General features: G+C 34.4%; 1 protein-coding gene across 1 annotated transcript in view; it reads right to left on the reverse strand.

Annotated features, from left to right (window-relative positions):
* Positions 1 to 26,339, reverse strand: part of EPHA6 (EPH receptor A6) — an 852,487-nt gene that overhangs the window by 321,361 nt on the left and 504,787 nt on the right. Inside the window, exon 6 of the mRNA XM_036850549.1 lies at positions 18,575 to 18,699. Within this exon, the coding sequence (XP_036706444.1) occupies positions 18,575 to 18,699 (125 nt within the window). The remainder of the gene's footprint in view (positions 1 to 18,574; positions 18,700 to 26,339) is intronic.

The following is a 26,339-nucleotide window of genomic DNA, read 5'->3' on the forward strand; positions in this document are numbered from 1 at the left end:
TCTCTAAAATGTCTTTATTTTACCTCTGTTCCTAGATGATTTGGGGTTGATAAATGTTTTCTATCATAACTCTGAGAGTAGTATTCTTAAATTTTCTGTTTTCTCTTGTGCTAAGAAGTCTGCTTTAATTCTAATTGTTGTTCCTTTGTCAATGGTCTCTTCTATATGTCTAACTAATTTCAAAATTGTGCCCTTTCTCTATATTTTTTATATTCTGCAATTCTACTATAGAATTCATGCATTCTACATGTCTAGAAACATGAGTTCTTATTTTTCCTATTTTGGATATGCTGTACTTCGTGGATTCATTGGTTCTAGAAAATTTACAACCATTATTCATGTATTACATGCTCTCCATTCTTTCTGTTTGTGCTTTCCTTTTACTTGTCTCTCTTGTTATCATATGTGTAAAGATACATAATATACAATATGACTTTTTAATCCACTGGTTGAGTGTTTTCTTAAAATAATGATATTTTTTCATTTTAGAAGTCCCATTTTCCCCCAATCTGCCTATTCTTCTTGTCCCTTTCTCACTTTCATGATTGCATTTATTTTTTTTAAACATTCCATATATAGCTGTTCTATGTATGATTCTTTAACATATGCAGTCCTTGGAATTCTAAATTTGTTTCTGATTGTTTCTGCTGATTCATTCATGTCTTGCTTTTTCCTGTGCTTCGTGTTCTTTGATTGTGATCTTATTGCCCGTTCACAGTCTGTGGTGTCTTTGGGTCCTAAATTTCGAAAGCTTTTCTCTAGAAAGAATTTATTTGTACATCTGCAAGTAGCCAGAGGCTGCTGCTAAGATGGTACCACTTCAATTTTCTTTGAGCTACTTGGCTGAAGACCGGAGACCCAGGATCAGTTTCCCTTTTTAGCTGGTGCTCCAATACTCTGATCCTGACAACGATGCTTTCAGAGCACTGAGAGATCTACTCTCAGAGAAACTCCACTGTACCAGAATGACATCTGTTTCTCCTCCATTCTCATTTTTTTTTTTTTGATAGGGAAGGGGAGTCCTTGAAATTTTATTTTAGTTTTTGTGAGACCAAAATTACCATCAACAGTATGCCTTACCCATACCTACTTATTTTGCAAAGAAAGAACCTTTCAGAATGCCTACTCTGGCACCATTCTAAAACCCAATAAACCACTTTCTCCCAAGACTGTGACACAGCACTGTTTTTTCAATTAAAATAAACATAGGAGAAAATAAATAAAAGTTTAGGAGTGACAAATCATTCATTCATCCAATCACCTATTTCTCACTTTTTATTGAATTATTACACTATGTCCAGCAAAGTACTAGATGTTGGAGATGCAAAGATGCATCAGCTATGATCTCAAGAGGACTCACAACCGAGCATGGGGAGGTAAGCATGGTCACAGAAAGGTCTGCAGTAACTTGCAATTCCTTTTGTCCCTGAAAAATCTTCTTCACATAGCAATTCACATATATGTTTAAAATAAAATAAAATTGCAATGAAAGACATATGGGAACTATACTTGTTTATTTTTGTAATATTTAGTAATTTTACTTTAATATTTTTGTAATATTTTGTTTTGGATGCATTCCAAACTAAGTATTTTGGGAAATTAAATTTATGAATCAAATGTACTATTATTATGATTGTAAACATTTTAAAGAAAGACATTTATAAACACCTGTCTTGATTTGAGCATTTAAAAAGGAAAATAAGTGAATGAGAGTTATAAAATTGACTTGTTTCCTAAGGATTGAATTGGGTAAAAATCACTGAAAGTTAAAATGGTATTAATGAAAGCCATGAAAATATTCTATAATCACAAAAGGCAAAAAATTTTTAGTGAGAGTTAATTATATCTTAAGCATATTTAACCACATATAATAAAGTACTATTTAAAATTTTAATCATCCTTAACATGAATCTGTAGTGCTAAACATCATACATGTTGACATTCAATAGATATTCATTGAATCAGGGAAGGAAAGAAGAAAAGAGGGAAGAAAGGAAAGAAGGAGGGAAAGAAGGAAGGAAGGAAGGGTGGCAAGGAAGGAGAAAGGAAGGGTGTCCTTGGGTTTCTTCTGCACACTGTTTCAGTCTCATCTCCTCTTCCTCACTTACTATACTCAAGCCATGGTAAACTGTCCCTTCCTTGAACTTGCCAACTTTCTTGAACTTCCTTTCTGTCTTGGGTTTTCACACAAGTGTGCCCTTTGCTTGGAGTGCGCCTCTCTTCCTATTTTGCCACAACCATTAATATTAAATATCTCCCCATCCTGGGTTAATCTCTAAACCAAAAATGAAAATGTTTTATCTCTTTAATTATTTAAAGTTGTATCCATAACGGATTTTTCTTACAGAGTTTCATTTAATGCTAAATTCTAATGTAACTTTAGATTGTAAAAGAGTCTTGGATTTAATTTTCAGGAGACACCATGGTGTAAAGAATTCTGGATTTGCTATTAGATAGGTAGCAAAAACGTATAGCTCAGGACCTGGTATATAATGCGTATTTAATATATTTTAGTTCCTTCTTTCCCTTCCTGTCTTTGTTCTTCACTTTTTCCTGTATTAAAACAAAATATTAATACAAGGTAAAGTGTCCATCTGTAAGAATAAAAAGGAGTAGGTATTTTAGATTTCTGTCTTCCACAGATTACAGTACTAGACCAAAAACTGGGTTCAGAATGTCTGGTAATTAAGTAAAACTGAGAAATATATTTTATTTTTGACAACAAACTATATAATACTAAAATTAGAAAATCAGATTTTTTCCTCAAACAATACTCAAGTAGGAGAACACAAGTGCTTTTTAAAATAAAGACTATCGAATAAATCAGTAGACAATAACTTCAACTGATGTTTTTGAAGGCAGAATACAGGCATATTATTGAATTTCAACTGACTGGAGAAATTGTTTTCAAGGGGCTTAGATAATGTATTGTACACACTTTTTACTGATCATCTAATTTAATAAAGGGATAGAAATCAGAGATTGCACATGAATGTGTTTGTAATGTCCATTTTGTGGTCTGCTCCAAATAAATCCTTAAATGAATTTCCTATAAGACCTAGATTTCATTCAATTCAAAGACTACTTCCTTAATAAGTTCCTCTAATAAAACCAAGACAAATACTTCCTGTCTACAGACTTTGTCAAAAACCCAGGAGAATTTTTTAATCTAAGGATGTATACATGATCAAGTTGGTAACCATTACATAGGACCAGTTTAAGTTTGTTTTGGCCCTTTCACAAATTCATATCCTAACCTCAACATGTATCATGTTTGGGATATTTTATACCATTTTATACAGTTTGGCTTCATTTCAAATTTTGCCTTCAGGTGTATTTTCTTCTAGAAAATTTTATGAGCTTCAAGGTATCAAAGGAATAGATAAGATAGAATTACAAAACACCACTCACATCTGGAGACTAATTAATATTGGATGATTATAATTGGACACTCATGCACCAATATTAAGAGAAGTAGAATGTGATAAGTTTAAAAACAAAAAAGTTGATAAATGCAGATGCTCAAATCAGCTTCGCCTTGCCTTAGATTACAGATAACTACTCCTAATGACTATTTTAACTATTTTTCCCGTAATTTTTCAGTGACAGCAACATCATCATACATAGTTTGCTTCATTTTATGAGATTCAACGTTTGCATGACAAACAGTGCTAACTGGAGAGCCTTCTAAGTTACGTTTTTAGAGCAAAGCCACCTGGATTACTCTGTTTTCCCCAGAGTGACCCTTCTGTTCTGAAAGAAAGACAATCAGGAAATTCTCTGCAGGCCATTTTAATATGAAATACAAAAGCTTAGAAATCCCTTCTAAATAACTGAAGAAAACCATTAGGAGTATAGCCAGCCAGTCTCTTAGTGGAGAGGTCATGAGAGACAGTAGGCACAGAACCTCTCTGAAGAGTCCAAGGAACATTTGGTGGTTTACAATTGATTTTTCTGGGCAGATACCCCTTTTTTTCAAATAGTAATTATATCAGTGTCATTACTAATGGCTGTCGCAAGGGGCCTTGCTTTATTTTACAAGGCAGAAATTATATCTGGTCAGAGGAGCCTCATAATTATTTCTACTTATTTGAAGTAGCATACAGACTTAGGTTTTTTTCCCCCTCATTTAAGAATCTAAGACACTTAAGTCTTCCCTTGGGGAATCAGATAATAATAATAATAATAATAGCACAGCCAGGAAATGTAGCAGCTTACTACACATCGCTTACTATGTGGGAATAAGCCAAAAGAGTTTTGCTGTTAATAGTTTAACTCCCAGAGCACTTTTGTAGTAATTATTTTTTTCCTAAATTTTAAAGGTCTGATGCATTTCTTGAGGATGTTAAATTTCTAAATTAAGAAAGTGTGGCATTTTTTCAAAGAAATTTGTTTTTAAAGAGATGTACTGAGTAACAATTAGAAAAAAGTAGCGTTTAGAGGATTGGTGGAAGCAGTGAAACGCCTCTATTTTTAGCCATGCCTTTATTGAGATATTTATTTGAGTACATTAGATAACACAAATCCAGATACAAACTTCTTGGGAAATGATCTTTCTTGATGTAATTTTCCATTTACACACACACACACACACACACACACACACACACACACACACAGATTCATGCAACTCTTCTGGTTTTTTTCTATACTTAAGAGTTAACCTATTAAATATTCCCCTGGCTCCTTATATAAATATGCACTTAACTTGTTTTTTATACTTTAACTAATATTGATTTGGGAAAAAGTTCAAATATTTAATTTTTTAATGACCTGAGAAGCACTACGTTGGTTCATCTAATCAAGTTTAGAAATCTCTTTCATAAATTAAAATTTTAATTATTTATACAACATTAACTACTTTCCTATGTATCTTTACTGTATTAGAGTGGTTATATAGGGAGAGGAGACTTCTGTTGTTTCCAAGGGTGGCTTAATCCTTTTGTAAACCAGGGAATTGTGCTCTGGTGAGATCTGGTCTACTTTAACTATCAAAAACTGTTAAGGTCATGCAAGAGTCAAACCAACATGATTTCTTAGTTACAGCTGAATACAAGGCCAAAGTTCTATGTAAATTTTTCTGTTTAACTTTCATCATGAGGAGTATGCATGGGATTGCTTACTTGGAAATGTAGTTAGGTTGTTTATGTTACTTTTATTTTAGAGACAGAAAAACAACTACAAGGGCTTTTAAATGACATGACTGAGTTATTTGTAAAAAAAGAGATCATATGTGTATGTGTTAACTTCACATGTGTATGAAGTTAAGCTTTATATGTTGAATTTTGGACAGAATAGGCCAATCTTCTGGGGAAATTCTAAAAAATGGAATGGCCATATCACTGAACTATCTAGAGTATGTTTTAAAAATTATTGGCATTTCAGAATAGGTACATTGCATTTTCTCAGAGATAATTATTTTGTTGAAGGCAAATTGAAATATCATAGATTCTTCCAAGAAACCTGATATGGTGGCCAGCTTCCAAAACTGACCTTGATGATCCCCACACCTAGTATTGGGTTGGCCAAAAAGTTCGTTCAGGTTCTTCCATAAAATGTTACGGAAAAACCCGAAGGAACTTTTCGGCCAACCCAATATTTATACCATTATTCAGTCCCCTTCCAGGGTTGAACTGTGTGTCTAATAAAATATGACAGAAGTGATAGTAATTGCTAAGATTAGATTATAAAAGACACTGCCTCTTTGGTGTTAAATGTGCACTCTCTTTTAGATGTGGTCAGGTCCCCATGAACAGTAGCTGAAGCTTTCAGCCCAAGTCACATGAATGAGCTGGAAAAAAAGTTGCCCTGCCTCGTTAAGCTTTCAGCTGACTGCAGCCCATGACAGCTTGTCTGCAACCCCATGGGAGACCCAGAGCCAGAACTACCCAGCTAAGTCACTCCTGGATTCCTGATTCTCAGACATTTTGTGAGATAATACATACTCATTGCTTAAAACTGCTCAGTTTTGGGGTAATTTGTTACGTAGCAATAGAAAACTAATACGTTTGATCTGTAGATGAGGTTAATGTTCAGTATCTTTTCCTATAAGGGAAGTAGCTTCCAAATGGTGGTGCTTTCTGAGGCAATACAGAATATTAGAAGAGGACTGGCCTTGCATTCAGGGAACCTGTATGGTCAATATCACACAAGCCACAATTCTGCTGGGTCTAGCTTCCTAATAAATATCAGAGAGTTAGATTAAATTTGCCCTAATAACCATTCATATTTTTAACCTCTATATTTCTAAGAGGGTTCTCACGCTCTCTGTTTGGGAATCTCTTTGTATGTGAAATCTTTATTTACCACAACATTGCCAACTTTTCAATATATCTCTATTTTCATGAATGATTGATAATTGGAGAGAAGGGCTTCCCTGGTGGCGCGGTGGTTGAGAGTCCGCCTGTCAATGCAGGGGGCACGGGTTCGAGCCCTGGTCCTGGAGGATCCCACATGTCGTGGAGCAGCTGGGCCCGTGCGCCACAGCTGCTGAGCCTGTGCTCTGGAGCCCGCGAGTCACAGCTGCTGAGCCCGCGTGCCACAGCTGCTGAGCCCGTGCGCCTGGAGCCTGTGCTCCGCAGCGGGAGAGGCCACCGCATTGAGAGGCCTGCGCACCGCAGCAGAGTGGCCCCCACTCGCCGCAACTAGAGACGGCCTGCGCACAGCAACGAGGACCCAGTGCAGCAAAAATAAAAATAAATAAATAAAATAATTAGAGAGAAAAGGTTGCTATTGCAAAGATGGTACATGAGAGAAAGAGAATGTTTGACTGCTGTGTATCCTCTGCATAACCTACTTTGGCCTTTAAAGAGTATAAAGAAAGACACAGAAGAAATGAAACCATGAGGGAAGACATGAAAAGGTGGACCCATTAGAGTAATTTACCCTACCTAGAGAGTAATGAAATAATAAAATCTGCCAAAATAAATAGAACACCATGCTTCATGAATTATTCTCATATATAAAAAACTTAGAAGAGTGAGGCTCTTGTATCAAAGCGAAATATGGCCTGTATTGTCATCAATATATCTAATGTGTACTTGGAAAGTACAATAAGAATGAAACTATTTTCCATGTTTATGGCCATACTACTGTACAGTTATATCTAATTTCGAAGAAAAAAATTTTCTGTATCTTATTTAATGTCAAATGTTTTACAGTTTATAAACTATGTAAATTCATAATTTAAGAAATCAATTTTTGTAATTTCCAAATTAGAATGTTATCACATGCTTACACTAAAACTTAAGTGACAATAAAATAATATTATCGGATGGTATCAATTGATTCATATTGATGTGGATGGTAATTTTTAAATGTAGGAACTGGTTCTGTGCCACAGTCCACACATTCGTTACTGTCTTTACCCCTGTTTTACTTATTACCATATGATCTATAAAATAGAATAATCCTTTTGATGGTCACGCTTGTACTTTGGGTAAGATGGCATTCTGTTTGGGTGACAAAAATTTAAAGGACCTACTGTACCTACTAGAACCATATTAAAATCAAAACTGGTAATGACACTGAAATTAATACCAGTTTTAGTAGGGTCTATGTATTGAATGCTTACTCTTTCCCAGTAGCAAATGAAATGATTCACATTTAAAAGTCTCATTTAATGTATTCCTCGTAATAGCTTATGTGGGTGTTATCATTTCTCTCCTAACAGATGAAGAAGTTAAGTCTTAAGGAAATAAAACTAGTTGCCTATGGTCACAAAGCTAACTGGTTTCAAAGCCTGAATTCTAACCCAGGTCTGTCCAAATCCACTATGACTAGATAGAGTATTTATTATTGTGTAAAATATTTTGTTTCACAAATATCAATGTGAATTGACTAAAAAGCCACCAAAAGTTAAAAAAGCAACACAAGAAAACTGAAATAGGCAACAGTCCAGTCACTCTTAACATTCCATCAATATCTAAATATATTTTTATCACAGTTTCTTATTAAGTTGCCAGCTGGAGGTTAAAATCTAAGTGGTAATCATGAAGTAGGTAGGTGTCTCTCAATTAGCTAGCAGCTAATTAACTTGTCTTAAAATGAATTAATACAAGTAGAGTGCACTCAGTAAACTACTATTTGTTAACATTATTTTTGTTTTTTCATAATCCAAGTTAAGTATTAACACCAAAATGTTTTTCTCTACCTTCATTCAAGATTGGGAAAGTAGTTTTAAGGACTACAAATGTGCAATATTTTAGCTTCTAACTCATTTTTGTTTTCCTAATTCATCCAACAAAATGAAATCTTGGCCTTGCAATAAGGGTTCTCTAGCTCCAGAAGAACAGGTTTCCTAATACTGGATACACTACAATCTTGGATGTTAGACATTCCCTCCAGCAATAAAAAAAATATCTGCAAATCAAGTCAGGCAGCAGAGGCACACAGAAGCTTACATATTTCTTAAATAAAAAGTTGGATTTTCTTTATAATACTGCAATATTTTGATATCTATGGGGTCTAATAAAAACTGTGCTTAAAAATGCAGTTTAAAAACACATACACACCTTTCACAGAAGTATTTATTGGAGTGAACTATCCAAGGAGGAAACCCCACCAAATTCCTGACTGACTACTAAGAAAAGTTGCTAGCTCTACCTTACCCTCTGTGTGGTCCATATTTATTTCCTCTATTAGCATTTCCTAATAAATCCCTGAAGGAAAATGGGGCTAAACAATGCACTCTGTAAACAGCCACCTCGTATTCTATAGGAAATCTCACAAGGTAACTTCACGTGATTTAGCATACAATTACAGGCTTTAAAATCCTCAGAAGAAATGAATGCATCTTTGTTCAGTTTATAGATTTCCTCATTAAGTGCAGGATGAAAAAAGTAGTAGTACAGTATCAGAAGAGAAAAAAGTAAATTTATGAATTGGTAATTATGTTTGTACTTGTAGCCCCAAATTGTAATTGTTTAAGGAATAGGCAAAAATATGGCTGTATTTTTAACTGCACTTGAAAGAGCAAACCTTACATTTCTCCCAAGGGAGTATGACTCAGTCAACACTTTAACAAGGCCAGTGATCAGGGGAAACTTGCTAAGGGTTAGATAACATAGTCTACCAGAGTTGCAATTCTTAGCTTGAAATTTATATTAGAAAATCTGGCAAGATTTGCCTACAGGCATTATACAGTAGTATTTACCCTTTCATCATTTTAGGATAGAAAGTTAGATATCTGACTTGTACATTTGGCTTTCTGAAGTAATAACATTATATTTACATTTTACATTAATGGAAGAGCAGTTCTTTGAAGGCTGAATGAAGTCTGAATTCATGGCAATATCACACTCAAATAATTGGTGCCCGTCTATGGGATTTTTGTTTGTCTGATTTTCACCAAACTAGATCAGAATTTTAGAGGAACTTTGAATTTGTGTCCTTGTTACTTCCCAGAAAATTTTTTTCTGAAGGAATGAAACTATAATGGAAAAATGCTAATTTTGCATACTCCGAGGCTATCCTGATTCTGGTGGGCACTAACCTAGACACTTTCCTAGAATAGTTTCTAGTATTCTGTCCCACCACCTGCCCCTACTTAAAGGGACATTTGTGGTCCTCTTAGAATTTGGTATTGTGGGTTCTATAACCTCTACTCCAAGCTGTATGTTCCATTGTATTATTTCTTCCCTCCAAACAATAATTTTTAAGAGGAGGTAGAAATTTATAGGAGTAGTAATTAATCTTTTAAAAATAGCCTTATATTTTTATCTTTTCTTAGAAATGCAAAACTTGGTTGTAAATATATAGATTTCCAGATTGTTGAAGAAATTGAATTACTCTTTCACCTTTAAGATTTTTATATACTTTCCTGTAATTTTTTAATATCTCATATTTTCACTGGAAACATCAAATCGCTCATTCCTTCATTACTCTTACTTGATAATTTCTTATCAGCTTGCATAGCAAAGCCAGACACAATAAAATAATAATAAGCTTATGCAATCATGGAATTTCAGAATTGGAAAATAATCTAGTTTACTCTAACCTCATCAAAAAAGAGATGAAGACATGGAATACATTAAAGTGATGAGGAAGCAATTTAAGAAAAGTCTGACCAGGAATATCAAAGCAACTGGTTATGACTTCAGGATGTGAAATTGAATTAAAATGTTATGAAATTTAGAGCTGATTGAAATATAGCAAGTTGGCAGAAGTGTGATTAATGAGCAGCCTTAGCTAGTATTACAACATCAGGGCTAAGATTGCACTTCTGGTGACTACATACCACCAAAAGAATCCAGGCCCTTTGAGCACAGTGAAGTGGGTATTGTTTTATCCTTGAAAACCAAAACATAAACTTTGATACTCATTATGCTTATAACCTCCATTTCAGTCTATAAATTTAGATATATTCTAAAGTTTGAAATGAAGTATATTGACTTTGTTCTACCAATTTTAGTTTTTCCTCTTTTGGATGTATCAAATCTTTGACATACTAAATCTAGCTTCTGTAATTTTAAACAAATCCATTTTTCAAATCAAACAAAAGGTAGTATGACTCTTATGAAACAGAAGACAATTTAAAGCTAGAGGAGTCAGTAGACATTTGTAATTTTCCTATGTGTGCAAACCTTATACTAGATGCATAGTGCAAATATCTTTCAATTTCTTTCTATTCAGATACGTTCAAACCATACAGATGCTGCTGTTGATGCAGTGCTGGCACCAGTCCCAGGTTTGCGACCACGAAAATCTCTGCTCCAGGCACTGTGGGGACCCCCTGGGCTCACTAAACCAGATAGGCTTCTACATAGTGTGGTGTTTGCTACACAACATGGAAATTGGCAATGAAATCTCTGTAATGAGTGTTTGCATCAGTAAATTCCCTTGCCATCCATTTTTTATCAGGTAATGTTGTTTCAATTAGTACCAAATGCTCATATCCAATTTCTCTGTGGTGGACACGGCAACAAATAAGAATTATGAAAAGAAAGGAAAAAAGAGAACACAAAACTTTTATTGAGCAGCTCAGGAATTTGCTGATTCCATTAGAAACAACTCAACTGTATCTGAAACTGACTTGGTCCCTTATTTACTGCATTTTGCTTCGGATTAATATTTTAGGTTCAAATATCACACAAGACATGTAACATCTACAGAGGTTCTAGCCAGTTATAAAGATGGTTCAATATTTAAGTTCACGTGTATATTTAGAGGGTTGTGGTTATTCTCCCTCTATCCACACCTTTAAAGTGAGGTAACGGAGAAGTGGTGCCTCTAGAGACTTACAGCTTCAAGTGTGGTCCTGGGCGAGGCAGTGCTAGCTTTCCCTGTGAGCTGTTTCAAATATAAACCCTCATCCCACCTCCTTTAAGCCACCTCCAGTCAACTGAATCAGAACCTGCATTTCAGCAAGTTCCTCCTGTGATCCAGGGAAGCCATATGCCCTTTCCTCAACCACACTTTTCTTAGTTCCTATATGAAAACCATGTTTCAATTTACATGAAAGTTTACATTTACGTTACAAAATGTACACATTAGATGGTCATTGTGGAAGGAGGATGCAGAGAATAAATGAGAAATGTTTCTGTACCTAAACAGTGGATAGAGGTAAGAGTAGCATTCGTGGAAGCGAACAGAAAATTCTCTTCCGCTTTTGGGCAAACACCTACGTGAAGGAAATACAACAGAAGAAAATAAGAAATGTGTATTGACAATTTTATAAGGAAGGAGAGAAGGATTTTCTTCTTTTTCAGTTGATTATTTCTACAATAGTTGCTTCATATATTTTTAATCAAATAAAGATGCAGATATACTGCTTATATATTTTAGGAAAAAAGTAGTATTTATTGAATTATTATCTTGGGGGAAAAACTACCCTGAGAAAGTAGAATAAGAGGGGAGAGAAGGAAGAAAGAGACTTATTCTGCAAAGTTTGTTATTGAGAAGTATGAGACTTTTATAAAAGATACCAATGATTCAACCTCCTATCGAAAGAGACTACTTTAAATCATCCCTGAGTGATGAAAATATTTCCCATAATGAAAAGCTTCCCACAAATCTCTTCACCTTTTTTTAAAACAATACAGTGTTTTCATGACATGAAATTACATATTTTATATAAACCTCGTAGATACTCAATTCTATAATTGGTAGAGTAGGCGAAACTATGGTAAGTTAAACAAATTCAGAATTTTATAATTATTGACCATCTGTACATAAGAAATGTTTCCTTTCTTATGATGACATTTCTTAAGCAAAATCTAAAAACTGCTGACTGGTAAAAAAAAAAAAAAAATTAATGAGAGAATTGTAAGGAAAAGACTTTACCATTCACAGGTCTTTAAATATTGGATATAAGAATAATGAACTATTACGGAGGATTCATGTTTGCAAAATGAGCTACCAGTTGGTAATTAGTGGAGCTGTACAACACCCTGGTGAGGTAGGTATATTTTATCGCTGCCATTTTATAGATGCAAAATGGGCAGCAGAGAGTAATGAAGGGAACCTAGAAAATCAGCATCAGCAGAAAGCACTGACTTTTCTGAGACATCCAATTGTGATGCAAGTAGGTGTTAACAACCACTTATTGCCTGGGTTATTTTGGTGCAGTTACTTAGGTTTCTTGTACCTTAGTTTCTTCATCTGTAAAATGGGAAGGGTAATAGTACTTATTACAAAGCGTTGCTATTGGAATTGAATTGCTTAATACATAAAAAACACTTTTAAAAGTATCTGGCATATAATTGGCCAACTATCGTTGCCTATGAATTATGAGCTATGTGCCTTTCTGAGTGCTAAGGATATGAATGTGGACAAAAGAAATCCCTGCCTTCGTGTGCTTACATTCTATTTATTAACAGAGCATTGTCTCAGCTGATGGATATCAGTGTGTGTCCTTCTTATGAGCAGGTAGAAACAGGAAGTCCTGGGGGCTTTCTTTCTTTTTTTCTTAATTGTTAGGGGTAATTTCACAGTGGTTGGTAAGTTGTTTCAATTTCCTCTGAATGAGTTCTGAACACAGAGAGGATTTTATTAATTTCTTTAGAATTTGACTGAAAGCAAACTGGTGTTAGGCACTGACTCCAGGTTGGGTGACAAATACAAACAAGAAATGATCTCCTTTATTCAGGGCCTTACAAACTAGTGAGGGAGTCAGATACACACATAAATGACTCTAATCAAGACTGTCTTTGATAAATATAATAAAAGAACAAAGAAGCAAGAGAAAAAAAGTGCTATGGGCAGAGAAACAAAGGAGAAGAAAAATTTTAAATGTGAAAACAAAGGGTAAAGAAAGGAGGTAGGAGCAGAGCTAAGGGAATGGTGTATTTGATGTTCAATGAGAGTTTTGATATTTAGTGACTGCAAGAGGGTCTGCAACATGTCGAAGGTGGAGACTGAGGGGTTGGGGACAGATGATGTCTTATTGACTTATTGAAATAACTTTCTAAGCCCAAGATGGAACCGCTCCCATCCGGAGTGCCAAGTCAGCAAACCAAAACTTTGATAATTTTGTGTCTCTGTAAAAGCTCTGCTGGATCAAAAACTCCGTATATCCACAGATGGCCAATAAGCACATGAAAAGATGTTCATCATTGCTAATTATTAGAGAAATGCAAATCAAAACTACAGTGAGGCACCACCTCACACCAGTCAGAATGGCCATCATTAAAAAGTCTACAAATAACAAATGCTGGAGAGGGTGTGGAAAAACAGAACCCTCCTACACTGTTGGTGGGAATGGAAGTTGGTGCAGCCACTATGGAAATCAGTTGGCTGCATGGAGGCTCCTCAGAAAACTAAAAATAGAATTACCATGTGATCCAGCAATCCCACTCCTGGGCATATATCCAGAGAAAACTATAATTCAAAAAGATACATGCACCCCTATGTTCATAGCAGCACTATTCACAATAGCCAAAACATGGAAACAACCTAAATGTCCATTGACAGATGAATGGATAAAGAAGATGTTGTACATATATACAGTGGACTATTACTTAGCCATAAAAAGAATGAACTAATGCCATTTGTAGCAACATGGATGCAACTAGAGATTACCATACTAAGTGAAGTAAGTCAGAAAGAGAAAGACAAATACCATATGATGTCACTTACATATGGAATCTAAACTATGACACAAATGTCATATTTCTGCTATCTATGAAGCAGAAACAGACAGACATAGAGAACAGATTTGTGGTTGTCAAGGGGGGCTGGTGGGGGAGGGACGGACTGGGAGTTTGGGGTTAGTAGATGCAAACTATTACACATAGAATGGATGGACAACAAGGTCCTACTGTAAAGCACAGGGAACTATATTAAGTGTCCTGGGATAAACCATAACAGAAAACAACACAAAAAAGATTGTATATATATGTATAACTCACTTTGCTGTACAGCAGAATTAACACAACATTGTAAGTCAACTATACTTCAATTAAAAAAAAAACACGCAGTATATCCAGTTACCCAGTCCCCAAACGCCAAGCCAGCTCTGGGCTCTATACGTCTTTCCTTGTTCATTCTCACCCTAAACAAGGTTGACTGTGTGGCTCCAGCCAATCAGATATTTTCTCTTTTTCTCTCCCTTGTTCTTTATTCCTTGTGCTATAAAAGCTCCCTGCCTTCCCGCCCATTTGGCACTTCCTTGAAAGGAGACCATCCACTTCATGAAGTGTTATATAAAGTGTGTATCACCTAAATTGTCTTCATGGTTTTTAACAGTTCCCTCATTATGAGGAGGCTCTACTTTGAAGAAAAGCATTGTTAGTAAGTAAATACAAAATATAAACTTTTTTGGTACCATGCGTGACTTTCTTCATTATTTTAAGTGACTTTTCATATTCAAACTATATTCATGTGAGTTTAAAAAAATAAAACACTTTTTGAGTATGAAAAGAGAAAAGTAACCAAGAATTGGGGGAGTATAATTAACTGAATAGAGAATATCTAATTAATTATAACCCACAAGCAATTTATTTTCTTCTCCATAGCCCTCTCATCACACACAAACACACACACACACACACACACAGAAACAAAAGGCAATCATAGCAGGGTTTTAAATTTTACATATAATTATGATGTGAAGATTATTCCCTGTGGTGATGTATTTTTTAAAATGTGTGTATGTATTTAATTTTAGTATATATAAGTTCTTTGAAAGACAGTATAACATATCTATATAACTGTACAAACACAAACATAGTAGCATTTGGAAACAGATAAAAATGGAAGAGATTATCTTTCTGGACCCTTATTTTACAGATGAGAAAACACGCCTAAGAAAGTTAAAGTCTGAGCCAAACTCAAATTTTTGAACATTTACGCCAGAGCCTTTTTCTAAGCAAAGGTCACTGGTAACAACAGTATGTGTTTGACCTCAGATATTTGTAGACACTTCACATTCTAAGCAGCTTAACTTCTCTCCTGATTTACAGAATAATGCTCCTAACACAATAACTTAATAAAACAGCATGAATTCCTCAGAGAATGGAGGAATATTGATCATTTGTGTATAAATTAAGTTTAGCAATATACTATATCTTTGACTGAAAGGAAATGTAAAGTTTAAATTCCATAAATTAAAGACTGAGGCACCAATATTAAAGACTGAGGAGACTATGGATATCTTAATGAGCCGAGGAGTAAAATTCTCTCATAGCTCTCTGAGCATTGAGGTGCCTTAGTTATTAGTTGGTGTGCCATGAGATCTACCTGGACCACCTTTACCTGTTCCTGCTCCCATCCCCTAGCTTCTATGTGTTTTGCATTTAAAGGCTTGTACCTGCCATCTACTTTAGACACCTAAACTTGGGCAATTGGAGCCACAGTGGAGAACCAGATGTGCCTATGACTTTTTCCTGAAAACCACATGTATATGTCCGTTCCCGCCTGTGGTCACTGACTGCCTGGAGCCTGAGTATGGAAGCTCAGCTTCTTTGTCTCCATACGATGAACTCTGAGACGTAATTTAGACTCCAGAGCTCCCCTGCTCACTCTGAGTTTGATTTGCATCTTCCTTCATAGTCCTGCCTCCCCATTGTCTTACCAGTTCTCCTGGGAGCGCTCTTCATTAATCACTTACACACAGATTCCCATCTCAGGGTCTGCCTTTGGGCAACTTGATCTAGGACAGCTACCAAAGCTATTGAGGATCTATCCATTCATCCATCCATCCATATTTATCTATGTTTGCTACCTCGCTCTCTCTCTTACCTCCATCTATGTACTTCCACCCCTCATCCCATTCTAACCCAACAGGTAACACCTAAAACTGCATATTTCCATTCCATATTCTGTACGTTAATATAACCACACAAAAATATACAGAGATGGGGGAATGTTTGTGTTCCCAAAATAGGATCATTTGTACATGTACTGCTTTGTATTTTGCTTTTCTTACTGAACTATATTTAGATTCCTAATAAAGAAATTAGCACTTTTAACTAAGAGTTCTATTGTAGGTTGCCCTAGTTATAAGCTTTATAAAAATAATTCTTGGGAGGAGAAACCGCGTTATAGATATAGATATATAAAAGGTACAGTAAGAATCTGAAGTCATAGCTGGGAAAAATTTTAATGCTGTCAGTCATTTTATGCTTTCTCTGAGAGGTTTGATATTCTAACGTCTTGACTGCCTACACATTACGTATTTATGTATGAAGATATCATAATTTTTATTTAGTTTGTACATAATTCCCATGCTATTGTGCTCTGATTCTATATTGTACTATACAATATGCCAAATATTTCCCTAATGCTCTCTTAAATGATATTTCATACTGACTTCATATACTCTTCACCTTCAGGTCTGTTCATAATTAATCTTTACCATCCACTAGAAGAGTTGATATCTTTATTTCCATTTTATAAATGTGAAGTCTGAGACATAGGGAGATTAATAGACTTTTCCCTGACCACAAGCATAATGAGAGTCAGAGTCAGTACATGAATTAGGAATCCTTGGCTTCCAACTCCATGTTTAATCCATTAGCACTGGATCACTGCCATTTTCTTACAAAATAAACTCTTTCATAACATTATTTATTCTATCATTCAAACGTGGATATTATGTCAATGACCATCTTTCAGAATATTATTAATTTATAAAGTTTTGACTGGATGAATGTGGTTCTCTTTTTATGGAATCAGTATAATTTTTCTTTAATTGGAAATATTGCAAGTTATTTTCATCTTCAAACATACGAAGTAAAAATGACAATAGAATAAGAGTGATTTTCTGCGTATGAAATATAACCCTTATAAAACACAGGGAAATATTTTTATTCTGAAAAGTTGCTTAAAAATATGTGTGTATTGCTTTTTAAATACTCTGAATTTTTGGGTACATGAAGATATATTTAAACGAGTGGATGGAAAATACGTATATTTTTGTGACAGGATGCTACGGGTTGTAACATTTGAAAGAATAGCCCAACAGGATTTCTGAGCACATGCTGGCTAGACCAATGTGCAGAATCTATAATCCAATTAAACTGAGTCAATTCCTCCTTTCTTAGACTACAGATTTATCCATGTTAGTTAATAATAATGATAGTTTTCATTGACTACATAATTCTGAAATTACTAGATACAGCCATGCTACTGAGTTACTTCTCCCCTTTTCAAACTTACATTTGCTCAGAAGCAGCAGAATAGAAAAATAAAGACTTCTATTTTTCTTCTTGTCCTATGTTTCTCCATAGGAAACCTAAATTTATTTGTGATGTTCCTTTGCTTCTAGTAAGTTACAGAAACACAAGTTCTTTCTTGTTTAATATACCACTGGGAATTATATATAATTTTTACATTATAATTTTTTTTAAGGTAATGCTCACTTTATCAATATTCCAGGGTAGTATCAGCCCAATGGGACATATTATCAGAATTGACTATATGTTCTGCTATGATATCTATAGGACAGTATCACAATGGTGAGGGATGGAGGGAAAAGCATAAAGAATGTATGTGAATACCATAAAACTAAGGATGTATATAATTTGGGAAAATATAGTAACTGAGAACAATTTTAAATGACAGAAATGGAAATTAAGGTTAAAAGTTGATTTATTAACCATATTTATCTTGCTAACTTATAAAATAAATCAGCTGACCTGAATGTAAAGAAAATTTTTAATTCATCAGCTATTTCCATTTAAACCTTAAATCATACTTTCCAAATTTTAGCGGACTGTAACGTTAAACTCATTGGCAAAGGATATGGCCTACACGAAATTGCTTTAGATTATGGTAATGCCATTTTACTATTTCTTCCCAAGTGAGTTTTAGAAACAATGTTATGTCAATTAAACTGTAAGTTGAAGGAGTTACAACTTCTTACTCTATTGTAAAACTCCCTAGAGTAAGTGAAGGTAGAGATGAATGTCTTGTGTCTTCTACTTTAATCTGACATAAAACAAGACAAATTAATTAAGAAATTATAAGCACAATAGTATATCAGAGAGTATTCAAAGACATAGTAGGTATGAAGTTAGGCCGAAAAAGAATAGGTTTTAAAGTAAAATAATATTGTATAACAACATGTTTAGTATATACATATATGCATATATATGTATATGTAGATTTTTAGGAAGCTCCAAATAAGACCTACTTTCTCATAGTACTTGATCTCGTAGTCCAGTATGGGTCCATTGGAAAAAGCAGGTGCTTGCCATGATATGGCAATGCTATTTTGGGATGCCCAGTCCTTCCTTACCATACCTATCAGGGAAGGTGCTGAAAGGAAAGAAAATAACTGAGAATTAATTGGCAGGAATCATTCTCCATAATCCTTTCTTTAATATTTTGTCTTCTAAGGAAAACACAATTCTTGTTGAAGAGGACATTAGTTATTGATGTCAGAGTAATATGATAGGATCTCCTTTATTCAATCCAAATAAAATATTAAAATATATTTAGAAACATTATTAAGGAACATAGGAAAGACTCAGATAGTCCACGAATAAGGACCAGAACTCATCATCTCTGGTTTTGTTAGAGGACAACAATTTTTCTTAAACTGGCTTTGGTTTTGGGCTACAACTTGAAGTACAATAGACTTGACTTCTATATTTAATCAAATCTAAGTCTGCTATAGAAAATCCTCTGCAATTACAAGATCATTTATAGACTTTCCTTCAAGACTTGGTACTTTATAAAGTCTTAGTACTTTATAGAAGTTTATATCACAAACTTCTTAACTACAGTAAATTTTTGCTTATCAATGTGAGGATTATTTCTTTTGCATGGTTTCTATGACATTTGAATAAAACCGAAATATTTAATTTCTGAAGTTCATTTTCACAATCATGTCTATCTTCTTTTTCTATGTAACATTGTTTTAAAAATCCAATCCTAACCGAAAGTAATCTTGTGTTAAACTTCAAAATTTACCTAGAATGTATATACTGCAGGTTCTTTTATCTAACAAAATACTTCTCATTTTTAAATATTCTAATTACTCATAAAAGGAGTTTTTTACATAGAAATTAAAACTTGCTCTTAAAAAATACAAATTAAATATACTGAGATACCATTTCTCATCTACTAGATTGGCAAAAAATCCAAAAATTTGACACCAGGCTCTGTTGGCTAGGCTATGGGAAAAAGCACTTTAATACATTGTTGGTGTGGTGTAAAGGCAAAATGGCACAATCCTTATAAAGGGAAATTTAACAATTTAAGGCAAATTATATATTCATTTATGCTTTGGCTTTTGGGACTCTATCTGAAAGAAACACTGCAGAAATACAAAGTGACATATTTATAAGACTACTCACTGAGATTTATTTGTAAAGATTGGAAACAATTTAAATGCCCATCAATAAGGGACTGATTGAAAAAACTACGCTACATCCACCAGAGAATTATGAAATTGTAAAAAGGAATTGTGACCATATATAAATACTAGAATGGAGTTATTTCAGGATATATTTTTAAGTGAAGAAAGTGAGATGGAGAAAAATGTATAAAAACAATGTAAGGATAAGCCTAGAATAAAAACGAATAATAATGGTTACCCTTAGAGGGTGGGAGGCAATAGGATGGACACTACAGGGTGAGAAGCAAAACATCTCTGAATATATCTTCCCCTGAAGATTTACTTTGGAACCCTGTAAATATTTTAAATAATTAAAAAACAAATTAACGTTTAAAAGAGCAATCTCAAAAAATCAGTAGAAAGAAACCTGTGTATTGAGTTGAAAGCATAGCTTTCAAGAGGAACTACTTAAAATGACATTAAAACACAGTAACTTTGGGCTTCCCTGGTGGCACAGTGGTCGAGAATCTGCCTGCTAACGCAGGGAACACAGGTTCAAGCCCTGATCTGGGAAGATCCCACATGCTGCGGAGCAACTAGGCCCATGAGCCACAACTACTGAGCCTGCGCGTCTGGAGCCTGTGCTCCGCAACAAAAGAGGCCGCAATAGTGAGAGGCCCGCGCACCGCGATGAAGAGTGGCCCCCGCTCGCCGCAACTAGAGAAAGCCCTCACAGAAACGAAGCTCCATACAGTCAAAAATAAATAAATAAATGATTTTTTAAAAACCCCACAGTAACTTAACATACATATCAATAGAACATATTTTAAGTACTAAAAAAAAAAACTGCAAAAATTATTAAACTGTTTTTAGTAATGATATTGTTAGTGTTACTACTGGTATCGTAACTCTGAATGTGTGTGTGTGTGTGTGTGTGTGTGTGTGTGTGTATTGAGGGCTAAATCAAATGAGTAATTTTGTTGGTGTTATTGAGAACTAGGATTTTTTTCCTATGGGAAAAAGGAGATACAGATGCCAGACCAATGAAGGTAAGTAAATATCCTATACTAGTAAACTCGAATTAGAAGTATCATTATGAACTCATGATATCTTTCCAGTTCATTTTCAGAAATCCATTCAAATGTACCAATTGCAATTGAAAACAGGATTTGAAAAAATTGATTCTCTATGATCAAGATGAAAATTCTTTAAATTTATAAGAAAGACTCAAGTATTAAATGTGGTAATTTACTACCCAATGTTGCCTTTGTATCTTAAGGATAAACTATTCAGTACTTTCTTAAATTTGTGAGAATGACAAGTTTGGTTCTCCTAAGGAATTAAGTACTTTAGAAAGTATATTTAAAACTCTTTCCAGCTGTTCAGTGACAGCATTATTGCTGGATTAAGATATATTCTTAAAATGAGCGATAATTATAGAAATTTATAAGAAAAAGAAGTTTGTGCCATAAGCTAAAATAGAAATGGGTAATATGGTAAATAAGAAAGTGTTCCAATAATTCACTATTTAAATTCAGTCATATTCACTGCTAATAAATTACCATTAGTAAATTTATCCCTGTTGAAAAATGCATTAATGTTCTTGAATTATAGTATAATAATGTATTAAATGGTGCTTTATGGAAAAATTATAACTTTAAAGTGAATAAAACAAATTAGAAGTTGATTAAAGTATATCAGTTTCTTACAACTTTTGAAAATGTCCTTTTCATGTATACAATCTTATAGTTTATTTTTCAGTTTAATGTACAATATCACAAAGCAATATTACCAGTGTATTACTTTTTGCCTCATAATTATTTGGCACTCAAGGTCAAATGATATAATCCTTGCAAAACTTATAAGAAATTCTGTTAGGCCAGTAGCATTTTAGAATGACTACTGGTTAAAATCTAGGTACTATCTTTTCTATTTCCATTTCTCCAATGGTTAATTAATTGTACAGACACATCACCTAAATTATATGAATCCTCTTCTATACTTTTATAAAAGAGAAATAAAGAATCTATTCCCTAACTACATAGATTCTTCACTTACACATGGACTTCAGGGCCTAAGATCTATGTAAATACTAAAATTTCTTCACTTTTGCACATTCCTTTCATATGTAAATATCCACGTTTTACATAGTTGTTAAATATACTTAATTCTAGATAATTCTATTTTAAACCATATATTCTTATCCCTATTCCATACTTTAATATAGTTTCTATAATTTTAATTCAATGGCTAAAATATTCAATTATGCTGATACTTTATCAAGTCACTCCTCTAATATTGGATATTGAAGTTTCCAATATTGTCCTGTTAGAGTTCTGACATTTTATGCACAAATTTTTGTGCATAAATTTTGATTTTGTTAAATTATTTTATAGAGAAAATTGCTTTATATAATTTGGATTTTGTGTCATACTATTATTACCATATTGCTTTTGAAAAAAGCTGTATCAATATACACTAAGCATGCATTTTAAACACTTAGTGAGTTTGAAAGCAGAGGATGTGGGAAACAATTAATAGGTCAATAAAACCCAAATGCTGCATTTTATATTTTCAGAGAAGAACAACACTATACAGAATTTCATTTTAAAATAAGGTTTCAATGCATGAAACCTAAAGCATTTGTTTTGAATATATTTAATGAATTTGTCTTAATAATTCAAGTTTACATAGCATCTGAATTTGGCATATTGTGACAACACTGTAGTGCCAACTGATATAAAGCAGAAAATACGTTTATTCCTCCACATGAGAAAAACTGATTTTAGGACACAAAAGGGCAACTAATTGATTTTTACTTCTGATTCTAAAAAGTCAGAGAAGGAGAGAAATAGTCAGGGAAGTAATATCTTTTGGAGTTTGTCAGATCAGAGGCCAACTGAAAGACCTGACGACTCAAGCAATATTTCCTGAGTAAGAATTATGTGTTCAGTATAGCCTTCAGCAGAATTGTATTTCTGATATACATCCTTTCTTAAACTTTCAAAAATCTTAGCTTTGACCTTCAAAATAAATGACTGTTGAACAGATTACCACATTCTTGAAAATGGTTTTAATACAAACCTTTTTGATTACTACATTTTCTGAATCTCAAATAGTTTACCAAAAACTATGTAACAAAAATTGAAAATAAAAGCACGAAGTGGAGTTAGTTAGCAAAAGAGATCTTATTCACACTTTGAAAAGCTTTGTTTTCTTATGCTTATGTGGAGATATCTGAAGAAACAGTGAATTGTTCTAGTTAGTTAATTATTTTGCTCCTAGTTAAGAGTTAATCAATTTTTATTAAACGTTTACTTTATACCATGTATGTTATCTTATTTCATTCTCATAAATCTATGGGAAGGAGACTGTCTCCACTTTAAAGATGAAGACACTGAGGTTCAGAGAAGTGAGCAATTGTTTAATGACAAGACGTGAAGGCCAATTTTGACATTAACTCAAAATGTCAAGGTTATTTCTTGAAAATTTAAAATATCAAACACTAACACTACAGTTCAAAATCACACTGTGGATTATCATAAATATGTCTTGTTTTGAGCACGTAATAAAGACTTATGCCATGGGTCATGAGATGATGTGTCTTCCTAAAGACCTATCAAATATTGCTAATTCTCAGTCATCTACTAAGCATAGTAGGCATATGAAGGTTTATAAATCGGGATAGCCTGTGTGCATGAGTGTGTGTGTGTTCAGATGAGAAAGAGAGAAACTGGGGGAAGGGGAGAGAGAGTGAGAGCGAGCGAGCGCACACTCTTATGCACATGTGTTCGTGACAATGAAAATCTTAATAGTGAGTGTTAAGTAACAGAATCGTAATATTAGGACAGATCTTACAAGCCATTTAATACATTTCTTTTCAGCAATGCAGAAAACCCTTCAATGTACCGCTGATAGCTGGGTATCCACTTCTTAATTCAGCAGTTGCACTAAAGAGTATACTTCTTCACAAAGCTATCCATTCTATTTTTTTTTTTAACATCTTTATTGGAGTATAATTCCTTTACAATGGTGCGTTAGTTTCCGCTTTATAACAAAGTGAACCAGCTATACATATACATATATCCCCATATCTCCTCCCTCTTGCATCTCCCTTCCACCCTCCCTATCCCACCCCTCTAGATGGTCACAGAGCACAAAGCTGATCTCCCAGTGCTATGCGGCTGCTTCCCAACAGCTATCTATTTTACATTTGGTAGTGTATATATGTCCATGCCACTCTCTCACTTCGTCCCAGCTTACCCTTCCCCCTCCCCGTGTCCTCAAGTCCATTCTCTACATCTGCGTCTTTATTCCTATCCTGCCCCTAGGTTCTTCAGAACCACTTTTTTTTTTTTTTTTTTTTAGATTCCATATATATGTGTTAGTATATGGTATTTCTCTTTCTGACTTACTTCACTCTGTATGACAGACTCTAGGTCCATCCACCAATCTACAAATAACTCAATTTCATTTCTTTTTATGGCTAATATTCCATTGTATATATGTGCCACATCTTCTTTATCCATTCATCTGTTGATGGACACTGAGGTCGCTTCCATGTCCTGGCTATTGTAAATAGAGCTGCAGTGAACATTGTGGTACATGACTCTTTTTGAATTATGGTTTGCTCAGGGTATATGCCCAGTAGTGGGATTGCTCAGTCATATGGTAGTTCTGTTTTTAGTTTTTTAAGGAACCTCCATACTGTTCTCCATAGTGGCTGTATCAATTTACATTCCCACCAACAGTGCAGGTGGGTTCCCTTTTCTCCACACCCCTTCCAGCATTTATTGTTTGTAGATTTTTGATAAAGGCCATTCTGACTGGTGTGAGGTGATACCTCATTGTAGTTTTGATTTGCATTACTCTAATGATTAGTGATGTTGAGCATCCTTTCGTGTGTTTGTTGGCAATCTGTATATCTTCTTTGCAGAAATGTCTATTTAGGTCTTCTGCCCATTTTTGATTGGGTTGTTTGTTTCTTTGATATTGAGCTGCATGAGCTGCTTGTAAACTTTGGGGATTAATCCTTTGTCAGTTACTTCATTTGCAAATATTTTCTCCCATTCTGAGGGTTGTCTTTTCGTCTTGTTTATGGTATCCTTTGCTGCGCAGAAGCTTCTAAGTAGGTCCCATTTGTTTATTTTTGTTTTTATTTCCATTTCTCTAGGAGGTGGGTCAAAAAGCATCTTGCTGTGATTTATGTCATGGAGTGTTCTGCCTATGTTTTCCTCTAAGAGTTTTATAGTGTCTGGCCTTACATTTAGGTCTTTAATCCATTTGGAGTTTATTTTTGTGTACGGTGTTAGGGAGTGTTCTAATTTCATTCTTTGACATGTAGCTGTCCAGTTTTCCCAGCACCACTTACTGAAGAGGCTGTCTTTTCTCCATTGTATATTCTTGCCTCCTTTATCAAAAATAAGGTGACCATATGTGTGTGGGTTTATCTCTGGACTTTCTATCCTGTTCCATTGGTCTATATTTCTCTTTTTGTGCCAGTACCATACTGTCTTGATTACTGTAGCTCTGTAGTATAGTCTGAAATCAGGGAGCCTGATTCCTCCAACTCCATTTTTCTTTCTCAAGATTGCTTTGGCTATTTGGGGTCTTTTGTGTTTTCATACTAATTGTGAAATTTTTTGTTCTAGTTCTGTGAAAAATGCCATTGGTAGTTTGATAGGGATTGCATTGAATCTGTAGATTTCTTTGGGTAGTATAGTCATTTTCACAGTGTTGATTCTTCCAATCCAAGAACATGGTATATCTCTCCATCTGTTTGTATCATCTTTAATTTCTTTCATCAGCGTCTTATAGTTTTCTGCATACAGGTCTTTTGCCTCCTTAGGTAGGTTTATTCCTAGTTATTTTATTCTTTTTGTTGCAGTGGTAAATGGAACTGTTTCCTTAATTTCTCTTTCAGATTTTTCATCATTAGTGTATAGGAATGCAAGAGATTTCTGTGCATTAATTTTGTATCCTGCTACTTTACCAAATTCATTGATTAGCTCTAGTAGTTTTCCAGTAGCATCTTTAGGATTCTCTGTGTATAGTATCATGTCATCTGCAAACAGCGACAGCTTTACTTCTTCTTTTCTGATATGGATTCCTTTTATTACTCTTTCTTCTGTGATTGTTGGGGCTAAAACTTCCCAAACTATGTTGAATAATAGTGGTGAGAGTGGACAGCCTTGTCTTGTTCCTGATCTTAGAGGAAATGGTTTCAGTTTTTCACCATTGAGAACGATGTTGGCTGTGGGTTTGTCATATATGGCCTTCATTATGTTGAGGTAAGTTCCCTCTATGCCTACTTTCTGCAGGGCTTTTATCATAAATGGGTGTTGAATTTTGTCGAAAGCTTTCTCTGCATCTATTGAGATGATCATATGGTTTTTCTCCTTCAATTTGTTAATATGGTGTATCACATTGATTGATTTGTGTACACTGAAGAATCCTTGCATTCCTGGGATAAACCCCACTTGATCATGGTGTATGATCCTTTTAATGTGCTGTTGGATTCTATTTGCTAGTATTTTGCTGAGGATTTTTGCATCTATGTTCATCAGTGATATTGGCCTGTCGTTTTCTTTCTCTGTGACATCTTTGCCTGGTTTTG

The sequence above is a fragment of the Balaenoptera musculus genome, chromosome 4 (assembly GCF_009873245.2).
Source record: "Balaenoptera musculus isolate JJ_BM4_2016_0621 chromosome 4, mBalMus1.pri.v3, whole genome shotgun sequence".
In the NCBI taxonomy this organism is placed as follows: domain Eukaryota; kingdom Metazoa; phylum Chordata; class Mammalia; order Artiodactyla; family Balaenopteridae; genus Balaenoptera; species Balaenoptera musculus.